General features: G+C 40.5%; 1 protein-coding gene across 6 annotated transcripts in view; it reads right to left on the reverse strand.

Annotated features, from left to right (window-relative positions):
* znf423 (zinc finger protein 423) overlaps window positions 1–12816 on the reverse strand; it is a 377947-nt gene that overhangs the window by 297575 nt on the left and 67556 nt on the right. For 5 of the 6 annotated variants that reach the window (XM_080186964.1, XM_080186963.1, XM_080186961.1 and 2 more), the window contains exon 2: window positions 2001–2060. In XM_080186964.1, coding sequence (XP_080043090.1) covers window positions 2001–2060 — 60 coding nt within the window. Of the gene's footprint in view, window positions 1–2000; window positions 2061–11050; window positions 11166–12816 lie in introns of all 6 variants that reach the window. The other variant, XM_080186962.1, reaches the window with a different exon arrangement.

The following is a 12816-nucleotide window of genomic DNA, read 5'->3' on the forward strand; positions in this document are numbered from 1 at the left end:
CACTAGTCACCAACCGCCAATCCGAATAGCACCCATTGACCCCCCCACTCTCTGCCTCCTATTTGACAACCAGTCCTCTATCCACGCTAACACCCTACCCCCAACTCCATGCCCCCTGACCTTCTGCAATAACCTCTTGTGAAGTACCTTGTCAAACGCCTTCTGAAAATCAAGAAAGACCACATCCACCGGCTCTCCTCTATCCACCGCCCTAGACACACGCTCATAGAACTCCAGTAAATTTGTCAGACACGACTTTCCCTTAACGAAACCGTGCTGCGTCTGCTCTATCAAGCAATTCCCCTCAAGATGCCTCGCCATTTCCTCCTTGATGATGGATTCTAACATTTTACCTACCACAGACGTTAAACTAACCGGCCTATAATTCCCCGCATTTTGCCTGGCACCCTTCTTAAACAACGGCGTAACATTAGCCGCTTTCCAATCTTCCGGCACTTCCCCGGAATCCAGCGATGTCTGGAAAATAACCACCAAGGCATCCACTATCACCTCCGCCATTTCTTTCAGAACCCTCGGATGCATTCCATCCGGTCCTGGGGACTTGTCCACAATCAGCCCCTCCAGTCTGTCGAGCACCGCCTCTCTAGTAACAGTAATGTCATTGAGACCCTCCAGTCCTACCCCCTTTCCATCGCTAACACCCGGCAAATTATTCACGTCCTCCTCCGTGAAGACCGAAACAAAAAAGTTATTCAAGACCTCAGCAATTTCCCCATCCCCTACCACTAAGTCCCCTTTCTCATCCTCTAAGGGTCCAACGTTCACCCTAGCCAGCCTCTTCCTTTTTATATACTTATAAAAACTCTTGCTATCCTTTTTTATATTAAGCGCTAGCCCAGCTTCATAGTTTATCCTACCCTTCTTTATCAATTTCTTTGTCAATCTTTGTTGACATTTAAACCTCTCCCAATCTTCTTCTCGCCCACTACTCTTAGCTACTCTAAACGCCTCCGCTTTTAATTTAACACTTTCCTTCATTTATATTCCTTTCTCCTTGCAATACCTAATTACTTGCTATATCTGCATGGTGACTGATTCATGTACAAAAACATCCAGATCACTCTATAATGTAGCATTTTATAATATCTCTTTATTTAAATTTTTTTTAATCATTCTGTTGCCACAGTGGACAAACACTTTTCCCACATTATACTCCATCTGTCCAACTTTTGCCCACTGACTTAGCCTCTTAGCATCCATTACCAAACTCTTTCTATCCTCTTCACAACTCACTTGCCTACCCACCTTTGTATTATCAGCAAATTTGCCTACAATACAGTCAGACCCTTCATCCGAGCTATTAATATAAACCATAAAAAGCATTTTACCTTTAAAACAGTTTGTCTACCATGCAGGTATACAAATGATTAAACCACAGCTCTAGTCACAAGGCAGATAACCAACTACACTCCCTGACCCACTGTTCCTATTTGATGGATAGTTCTAAAAAGTTTAAGACCCAATTTTATATTATACCTATTCAAAGAATTGTGCATCTTTCCCCCAGATGTGTTTATTCCCAGAAGGACTTCCAATTTTTTTAATTCAACATTCACGGCATTGAGACCTTAATCACCATTCAGGAAATAAAATTATTTGGTGATTTGGTCAACTAAGATTAATCTGTAACATTATTTCTCAGGTACCTTCAAAAGTAGTACATTTATTAAATAAATTAGAAAGTTAATTATATTTAAGTTAATTCTATTAAAATTGAAGCCAACATGACTTTGAATAGAACTTCATGAAGTTACTTTGGATCAATTTTAGGCAAGAACTACAGAATCAAGTGTCATAGTTAGTTTATCAATTAATGGAACAAAGCTGTATTAACAGTTGATGAGGACATATGACATCCCGAGAAATTATTCAACTTAGGTCCTCACATAACACAGCAACATTTTTTTTTATTTGGAAGTCATATGCAACTTAAAACTGGTTCTACATGATACTGCACAATATTAATGATGTGATGTTACCTGTTCGTACAGTTGCTGAGTCCCAATTTAAATCAAATTCTGAAGATTCACTTTCTTCAACTAGAAAAAAAAAGAAATCCCAGTTACATTATTATTCATTCCCTGAATGATCCAAGAGTCAACAGATGAGGCATGAAATTCAATACCCTTTTTGGTTTGTTAATGTCATTCAAAAGTGTATACTATTATTTCTTCCATATCAAGAAACTAACTCTACTATGGAAGCACAAATACCAAAGAAAACCTTAGTCAAAAAGTGAATTAAATATACATACTTTTGTTTTATTCATATATTACAAATAATAGTGAACAGCTGGGCAGCACAAAAAGTGACAATAAGAATACACTGACTGCCACATGTCTTGAAAGTAGGTTTGCCCTCCAAGAGAATGTTATTTTTCCTCAAGAATGATTCAAGCTGCATTATTTCCTAACAAAATTACTATCAAATGAGTCACTTCTTACGCTTCAATAGAATCAATATTTCAATGAGTGGTTGGCCAATTCTCAGATTTATTCTCCATTATAATTTCTCCTGCCTTAATCTCCAGTGGCAGGATCAGAGTTAGCATGAATTTATGAAGGGGAAATCATGCTTGACAAATCTGTCGGAATTCTTTGAAGATGTAACTATAGAGTTGACAAGGGGGAACCAGTAGATGCGATATATTTGTCAAACGCTTTCTGAAAGTCCAAAGTCCTGCACAAGAGATTATTGTGCAAGATTAAAGCACATGGGTTTGGAGGAAGTGTATTGAGATGGATGGAAAACTGGTTAGCAGAGAGGAAGCAAAGAGTAGGAATTAATGGATGCTTTTCAAATTGGCAAGCAGTAACTAGTGGGGTGCCACAGAGATCAGTGCTGGGACCCCAGTTATTCACAGGAATGTATTAATGATTTGGATGAGGGAACAAAATGTAACATCTCAAAGTTTGCAGATGATACCAAGTTGGGTGGAAGGGTGAACTGTGACGAGTATGCAGAAATCCTTCAGAATGATCTGGACAGGTTGGGCAAGTGGGCTAATCGACAGCAGATGCAGTATAATTTGGATAAGCATGAGCTTATACACTTTGGAAGCAAAAACAAGAAGGCAGATTTCTACGTGAATTGCTGCAAATTGAGAGAGGGATGTGTGCCGCGGGACCTGAGTGTCCTTGGGCACTAGTCACTGAAGGTGCAACAGGTGGTAAAGAAGCAAGTGGCATGTTGGCCTTCATTGCGAGAGGTTTTGGGTACAGGAGCAAGGATGTATTGTTGGAACTATACAGGCCCTTGGTGAGGTCATCTAGAGTACTGTGTGCAGTTTTTGTCTCCTTTTCTGAGGAAGGATGTTCTTGCTCTCAAGTGCAGTGAAGATTTACCAGCTGATTCCAGGGATGGCGGGATTGATGTATGAGAAGAGATTGACTAGGTTAGGATTGTTTCCGCTGGAGTTCACACAAATGAAGGGGGAATCTATACAGACTTATAAAATTCTAACAGGATAGATGCAGGGAGGATGTTCCTGATGGTGGGGGAGTCCAGAACCAGGGGTCACAGTCTCAGGATTCAGGGTAGACCATTTAGGACAGAGGTGAAGAGACATTTCTTTACCCAAAGAGTGGTGAGCCTGTACCCACAAGAAGTAATTGATGCCAAAACATTGAATGCATTTGACAGGCAGCTGGATGTAGCACTTGGGGCAAATGGGATCAAAGGTTATGGAGAAAAAGCAGGATTAGGCTATTGAGTTGGATGATCAGCCATGATCTTAATGAATGGCCGAACAGGCATGGAGGGCCGAATAGTTTCCTCCTTCTCCTACCTAGAAGATAAGTAATAGGTAAACTGTGGCAAACATTTAAAGAAATATCTTGAGATTCTCAATAGCTGTAAGTGTTGAGAAATAAAAATTTGATGTGAAAATTGATCCTTCCATGGTTAATCGAAAAGGTTAAGCAGAGTATGAAGGGAAAGTGTGAAGTGAAGTAGTAAGCCTGAGGACTGGAAGTGTTTCAGACACCAGAAAAAGAATGACCTAAGTATTGATAAAGATAGAAAATAGAATGCAAGTGTAAATCAAGAAGTATAAAACTGGACTGTAAGAGCTTCTACAAAAATATTTGTATATAAATAAAAGTAATTAAATGAGATAATTGTGCAAAAAAAGTAGCAAAAGTAAATTGCAGACCTCTCGCAATGAAGCCAACATGCTATTTGCCTTCTTTGCCACCTGCTGCACCTTCAGTGACCAGTGCACAAGGACACTCAGGTCCCATGCACACTCCCCTCTCCCAATTTACAGCGATTCAGGTAGTAATCAGCTACCTCGTTTTTGCTTCCAAAGTGAATTATCCAAATTATACTGCAACTGCCATTGATTAGCCCATTCACCCAACCTGTCCAGATCATTCTGAAGGATCTCTGCACCCTCGTCACAGTTCACCCTCCCATCCAACTTGGTATCATCTGCAAACTTTGAGATGTTACATTTCGTTCTCTCATCCAAATCATTTATATTGTGAATAGCTGGGGTCCCAGCACCAATCCCTGTGGCACCCCACTAGTTACTGCCTGCCAGTTTGAAAAGCATCCATTAATTCCTACTCTTTGCTTCCTCTCTGCTAACCAGTTTACCATCCATCTTAATACACTTCCTCTAATCCCACGTGCTCTAATCTTGAACAATAATCTCTTGTGCAGGACTCTGTCAAACGCTTTCTGAAAGTCCAAATATTCCACATCTACTGGTTCCCCCTTGTCAACTCTACTAGTTACATCTTCAAAGAATTCCAACAGATTTGTCAAGCATGATTTCCCCTTCATAAATCCATGCTGACTCTGTCTGATCCTGCCACTTCTTTCTAAATGCTTTGCTATAAAGTCCTCGATAATAGATTTAAGAACTTTCCCCACTACCGATATTAAGCTTACTGGTCTATAATTCCCTGTTTTCTCCCTACCTCCCTTTTCAAATATTGGAGTGACATTTGCTGCCCTCCAATGTGCAGGACTGTTCTAGAATCTATAGAATCCTGGAAGATGACCACCAACGCACCCATTATTTCCAGAGCCACTTCCTTAGTTACTCTGGGATGTAGATCATCAGGTCCTGGGGATTTATCCACCTTCAATCCCATTAACTTTCCCAGTACCATTTCTCGACTAATATTGACCTCACCCAGTTCTTCCCTCTCACTAAATCTTGCATTCTCCAACATTTCTGGCATCTGATTTGTACCCACTTTTGTGAAGACCGAAAGAACCAAAGTATGTATTCAGTTTCTCAGCCATTTCTTTGTCCCCTATTACAGTTCCCTTGTTTCTGTCTGTAGGGGACGTACATTTGCCTTCACCACTCTCTTTCTCTTCAAGTATCTACAGAAATTCAGTGTCAGTGTTAATGTTCCCTGCAAGCTTGCTTTCGTACTGTATTTTTCCCTTCTTAATCAATCTCTTGGCCCTTCTTTGCTGAATTCTAAACTGCTCCTAATCCTCAGACCTATCATTTCTCTTGGCCAATCTGTATGCTTCTTCCTTAGCTGGGATACTCTAATTTCCTTTGTAAGCCAAGGATTGGCCTTCTTACCCATTTTGTTTTTGTGCCAGACAGGAATAAACAGTTGCTGCAGTTCCCCCAAGCGTTCCTTGAATCTCTGCCATTGTCCATCCACTATCATCTCTTATTGTCATACCTTATAATTAAATTATCCAATCCACCTAAGTCATCTCGCCCCTTCATACCTATGTGATTGGCTTTAAATTTAAACTTAACACGCTAGTTTAGACTTACTAAGTCATTTTCAAACTCGATGTAAAATCCTCATGCATTATGATCACTCTTCCCAAAGAATCCCTTACTATGAGGAGATTATTAATTAACCTTGTCTCATTTTGCATGATGAGATCTGAATAACTTTCAAACTGGTTGGTTGTAAATTGTGTCATTCTAGGAAACTGTGTCAGATATGTTCCATAAACTTATCCTCCAGACTACTTTTGCAAATTTAATTTCTTTAATCTACAAGTTTAAAGATCCCTTATAATTCATGTATTGCCCTTGTCATAAGCTCCTCTTATTTCTTCATTCATAATCTGTCAAACTGCTTAGCTACTGTAAATGGTCTATAAACTACTCACAGCACTGTTTTCCTGATCTTCCAAACCAAGATCCTTCCTCACTACTGTTTTTTGCATCCTTGATTATTAGGGTTGCTCGGCTTCTTTTCCATCTCGTCTATCTTCTTGAAAGAGCAAGGACCTTGAAACGATTTATCCTACATCTCTCCATGTTTCAGCAGTGGCTCAACTAATGCCACTCTCACTGGACTCAGAAGATTATGGGTTCAGGTCACTCTAGAGCTTGAGCACAAAAATCAAAGCTGGGGCTCCAGTGAAGTACAAGCACTCCTGCGCCATCAGGTGTGCTACTTTTCAAATAAGAGTATAAACTGAAGCCCTATTGCTCCCTCAATAGACAAAGACCAGACAACACTATTTTTAAGAAGAGCAAGAGAGTTATCCCCAGGTTCCTGGTCAATATTTAATCCTTCAAATCAACATCATAAAAACAAGTGCGAGCTGATAGTGTACTCAACCTGTGAAACATAGGTGTGAAGTGTGCAGACTATGTAACTCCAATTAGGGAGTAATATGATCACCAATGCTGATACTAGTTTTTTTTATTTGAAATGTATTTCACAAATAGTTTCTGTTTTTAAGATCCCCAGCTGCCATGGTAGGAACTGAACTTGGCTCCACAGCATTAGTTCAGATTTCTGGATTGCTGCAGCTTGTATCTACTCCGAATTAGAGCTACTCCTACCAGGAGATCTGCTGTTCTGATAATGCCATGCTAACACATCACTGTAGTTCATCTGCAACCACTCTGTGGTATGTGTCATTTAACTGCCCCTAGATCTTTCTGTTGCCTTCTAGAAAACATATGGTCACATGGCCAACATGAGAGGCGACCTGATAGAAGTTTATAAGATGTTGAGAGGAATAGATAGGGTGGATTCTCAGAGGTTATTTCCCCAGGCTAAAATGGTCACCATGAGAGGACGCAGATTTAAGGTGCAGGGAAGCAAGTACAGAGGAGATGTTAGGGGTAAGTTTTTCACTCAGAGGGTGGCGAGTGAATGGAATCGGCTGCCTTCAGTGGTGGTGGAGGCGAACTCGCTAGTGTCTTTTAAAAGACTTCTGGATGAGTATATGGGACCTAATGGGATTGGGGGTTGTAGATAGGTCTATGGCTTAGTAGGTACAGAGGTGATCGGTGCAACTTTTGGGCCGAAAGGCCTGTTTGTGCTGTAGTGTTCTATGTTCTATATTGACATTTTCTTATTGGATGACACTTTTGAGAGTTCTTTTTGCTCTTGCAATTTCAAGTACCTCTGGATTATTAGTTCAGTGATGTGGAGATGCCAGCGTTGGACTGGGGTAAAACAGAAAGAAATCCCACAACACCAGCTTAAAGTCCAACAAGTTTATTTTGCTACAAATAAACTTGAAGGACTTTAAAGCTGGTGTTGTGGGATTTCTTTCTGTTTTACTAGTTCAGTGACATAAACCAAGATGATACTGTACCCAATGATCATTGGGGGCAGCACGATGACACAATAGTTAGCAAAGTTGCCTCACAGCACCAGGAACCCGGATTCAATTCCGGCCTTGGGTGACATTCTCCCCATGTCTGTGTGGGTTTCCTCCGGCTGCTCTGATTTTCTCCCACAGTCCAAATATGTGCAGGTTAGGTTGACTGGCCATGCAAGATTGCCCCTTAGTGTCCCAAGATGTCAGTGGGGTAAATACATGGAACTACAGGGTAAACTAGGGTAACAGTTGGTGCAGACTTGATGGGCTGAATGGCCTCTTGCTTGACTGTAGGGATTCTATAGGATTCTACGATCATGGGTAACGCCATTTCCACTGTTTCAAGTAATCACCAGAATAGCAAAATATGGAGTTAGACAGCCCTTGGTCTTTTTTCATTTAAATTCCTACATTACTAATAGAACTTTGGATTATGAGCTTTAATTGCCAAATATTTACCCAACTACTTTTGGGAGGAAAAGGTCCTCTGCTTTGATGCCTTTTGCTGAATGCTAATGAGGCCAAGTGATATACCATCCTGTCTGGCTCCAAATACAGTCCACCCCCCCGCCTCTCTGGCAAATTATCCAAATCTCTTTCGAAGTCCTCAATTTAATCTGCCTCTCAGATTGTGCATTCCAGTCCAGTCCAACCACTTAAGTTTATTTATCAGTGTCACAAGTAGGCTTAGATTAACACTGCACTGAAGTTACCGTGAAAATCCCCTAGTCACCACACTCCGGTGAGTGTTCAGGTACACCGAGGGAGAATTTAGCACGGACAATGCACCTAACTAGCACATCTTCTGGGAGGAAACCACAGCACTCGGAGGAAACCCACACAGACACGGGGAGAATGTGCAGATTCCACACAGACAGTGACCCAAGCCAGGACTCGAACCCAGGTCCCTGGCGCTGTGAGGCAGCTGTGCTAACCACTGGGCCACTTTGCTGCATTATAAGTTTTCCGTGGGTCACCATTGCTTCTTCTTCTAATCAGTTTAAACCAGTGTCCTCTGGTTCTTGATCCTTTGATAACAAAAATAATTTCTCCCATCTGTTCTGCCCAGACCCCTCATAATTTTGTGCACAAACATGAACGTGAGCAGTTAAAGGTATCACCATCCTCACAATTTCCTTGTGGGGGGAGCTGTTTACCTCTCTCTCTCCTCCCATCCATCCCGCCCCCATCTCCACCATCCTACCCATAAACATTCAATTCTACGAATAAATTTGAAAATCACTTGGGAAATTACTGGCATGAACTAGCATCTAACATTTCTTTGGCATTGACTACAATAGCACCCATGCACTGCTCACATCTGACCAATAGCTCCACAGGTTTTTTAAAAATGACAAAGTTATTACCCTCTACTTTGACATCTCAATTAAGAGAGGCACTAATTGTTGCCTGACTTGCAATTCCACCAGGACCAAGGTTAGAAAGAACTTCCACTACTAACATCTAATTTAGCTTTTCCTATGGGGGAGTTTTCTTGTACCAGACCTCAAGTGGACTGGAGCAGCAAAATAAACTCGGAGGCAGATGGCTTATAAAAGAGAGGAAATCAAATGTTGTTCACTATTTCAAACTAATACAAAATGACATAAATCTTGTATAGGAAAAATTAAACTTGAAAGATAATGGAAAGAACTTTGAATGGAAGCAGCAACCCATTACCAACGAACAAGGATGTCATCAGTAATGTAACCAATGGCTTGGCTTCACTTAAGCAATTTCCACATAACCAGGAGCCTGATTTCATGGTGCCCAATTGAACAATGGATGCCCTTCTAATTGCAAAAGGCACTAAGATGATGTTGAAAAGATCAAAATTACCTATAGCTCACAGGTCCACACAATAATGTTGCGCATGTGTATGATGTGTTCCAAATTGCTACTTGTAAAAAAAGTTAACAGGAACCCAAGGTCCAGGATACAGGTGACATTCTTTTAGAAGGTCCCTTAATTTTACAAGAAGGCCTCAGTATCATATTTGGCAACAGAAGGAAGAGAGAGCAAGTCGGCGACAGAGCAGATAAGCAAACGGAACAAGTTATGACTTTTTGATTCATTTGTGAGACATGGGTGTCGCTTATCCCTAGCTGCCCGAGGGCAGTTGAGAGTCAAACATGTTGCTGTGTGTCTGGAGTCACATGTAGACAAAACCAAGTAAGGATGGCAGATTTCCTTCCCTAAAGGGCATTAGTGAACCAGATGAGTTTTTCTAACAACTGACAATGGTTTCATGGTCATCAATAGATTCTTGATTCCAGATTTTTTTAAAATTCAAATTCCACCATCTGCCATAGCGAGATTTGAACCTGGGACCCCGGAACATTAGCTGTGTTGCTGGATTAATAATCGAGATATAATACAACTAGGCCATCGCTTCCCTCTTATCAACAATGCTCTGAATGTATAGGATATTTAGGACGATGTTGGAAAACATTACTGTTGTATGAAATCAATATTGCTATTTTAACAAGCAGGGCTAAGGCGGTTACTAAAAGATTTGCTTCCTAGAAGACAAAGGAAGAATTTATCAAACACTCTGGCTACAAGAGCAGGTCAAGAGGCTGGGAATTCTTTGACAGGTAACTCACCTTCTGACTTCCCAAAGCCTGTCTGCCATGTACAAGGCCAAGTCAGGAATCTGATGCAATATTTTCCACTTGTCTTGATGAATGTAGATCCAACTAAACTCAAGAAGCTCGACACCATCCAGGACGAAGCAAAACAACTTGACTGGCATCCTATCCACCACCTTGAGCACTTTCTCACTCCACTACCAGCATATGGTAGCTGCAGAATGTACCATATACAAGATGCACTGCTAAAACTCACCAAGCCTCTTTCGACTGCATTTTCCAAACCCGCAAACTCTACTACCTAGATTAACAAGGGCACAGACTTCTGAAATTTTCTTCATTTTGCACCACACATCACAAAACCTTACAGAATGCCATTAACACCTGCAAGTTTTCCTCCAAGCCACAAACCATATTGACTTAGAACTATATTATCATTCTTTCACTGTTGCTAGGTCAAAATCCTGTAATGTTCCTCCTAACAGCACTGAGTGTAGCCACACGAGATGGATTGCAGTGGTTCATGAAGGTAGCTCACGACCAGTTTCTCGACTGCAATTTGGGATGAGCAAATTGCCAGAGATACTCACCACATGGAATAAAGAACTTATAACGAACCAAGTTTAAATGCTGGTAAGATTTATTGAAGAGTTGGAGCCTCAGCTCTCTTACTTAAAAGATCAGGAATAACAGAACTCAAACAAAGCCAGTAGATGTGCCATGAAAAACAAAAAAAAAATCAAGAACTCATTTGAGTCCCAAACTGGCAAGCACTTCAAAATGTGAAACTTCACACACAAGAGTCTGAACCATTGGAACAAACTTCCTTCACTTTGTACCACACATCAAAAAACCTTACAGAATGCCGTTAACATGCTCACCTGAAAGCTGCAGGCAAAGAACTGGCAGTTTTTCCATCAAAATGGCCAATCATCAAGGAGAACCTGTCTCTTGAGCCAAGATCCTATCGGTGAGGAAGTGCATCAGCATTGTTCACTGGAAATATTCCAAGAGTAATGTTTTTCGATCTTTCAACTTTATTTTCTCTAGCATGGTAAATAACTCAAGAATCTGACTCCAAGAAAATAAAACCTAGGATCTTTACCTGACAGACCTTACCTTACAGGAAAGCTGGCGATGCTATTTCTTTCCAAATTAAATAATTTTCACAAGTCTTTTGCATTATATCCAGAAGTAATCAATCATTTGTGTGAGAGAACCTGAGCTGACCAATGGGCCTAATATTACCAATATTGATGGCCAATTTTTGAGAGATTCTGGCACAAAAGGGTTCAAGAATGAGATCCTCCCTACATGTTAACCAAGCTCACTATTGTTGCATCACCCATAAGATGACACAGGTTTGATCTCGTGCTCTGCTGAGTTCAGAATGCTATAGTGCCACAGAAGTTATTTTAAAAATTGGAATAAGCATCATCTGATATTCCTATATAAGAAATAGGAGCACAAGTGGGCTAAACAGACCCTCCATTTTCACACCAACAACCCTTATTCCTGAAATCCACAGGACACAGCAAATGTTGTGTGCAGATTTGGTCTCCATATTTAAAGAAAGATAAACTTGCATTGGAGGCAGTCCAGCAAAGGTTCACTAGATTGGCCCCTGGAATGACAGGGTTGCCCTGTGATGAGGCGCTGAATAAATTGGGAGTTTAAAACAATTAAGATGTGATCTGATTGAAATATACAAGATTTTGAAAGGATCTGACAGGTTTGACACCAAGAGTGGCTGGGGAGTCTAAAATACAGGGACACAGTTTCAGCATAAGGGGGTGATCATTTGGAACTAAGGAGGAGAATATCTTCACTCAAAGGATTGTAAATCTTTAGAATTCTATACTGCAGAGGATTATGAATGCTCTATCATTGAACACATTTAAGGCTGGGGTAGAGTTTTGCACTCTCAGGGAACTGGCAGGAAACTGGCACTGAATGTCAAGGTCAGCCATATCATATTAAGTGGCTGAGCAGGCTCAACAGATTGCATAGTCTGTTCCTGTTGCTATCTTGTGTAACACTAGAACTGCATCTATCTCAGCCTTGAATGTACTCGACAACGAAGCATCTACACTTTCTGGATTAGCAATTTCAAATACTCACAATCATCTGAAATTAAGAAATTGGTCTCAATTGATCAAACAATTACTTTGAGACTGTGTCACTATGTTCTAAGACTCCTTAGTCAGAAAATACCTGTCTATACCTTAAATCTTTAAATTTTGAATCACTTCCTTAAATGTCTTCCACTTATTTATATCCATAACTTTGTGTATTTACCAATCAACCTTTTTTGTCCCATCATGCCCCTCCTTGTTTTGAATAAGTATGCTAATCTCAAACATAAATGAAATCAAATCATATTATGATCACCTACCCCACTCCACTGACTCTACAGAGGATCTTTTACTATGAGATTATTATTTAATCCCATCTCATTACACAAAACAGTATCTAAAATAACGTTGCTTCCACAATGTATTGTTCCTGGAAAATGCTACCAAGCATTCTACATACTGTTCTTCCCAACCGTCCTTGTCAATTTGACATATTTGTAATTGGTTCTAAGCAAATCAGAGGCTTGAGAAGGCATTTACTTAGGTAAAGGTGATGCATGACCAAGGGAACA

This window comes from Carcharhinus amblyrhynchos, chromosome 4 (genome assembly GCF_965287045.1).
Source record: "Carcharhinus amblyrhynchos chromosome 4, sCarAmb.v2.hapA, whole genome shotgun sequence".
Classification (NCBI taxonomy): Eukaryota; Metazoa; Chordata; class Chondrichthyes; order Carcharhiniformes; family Carcharhinidae; genus Carcharhinus; species Carcharhinus amblyrhynchos.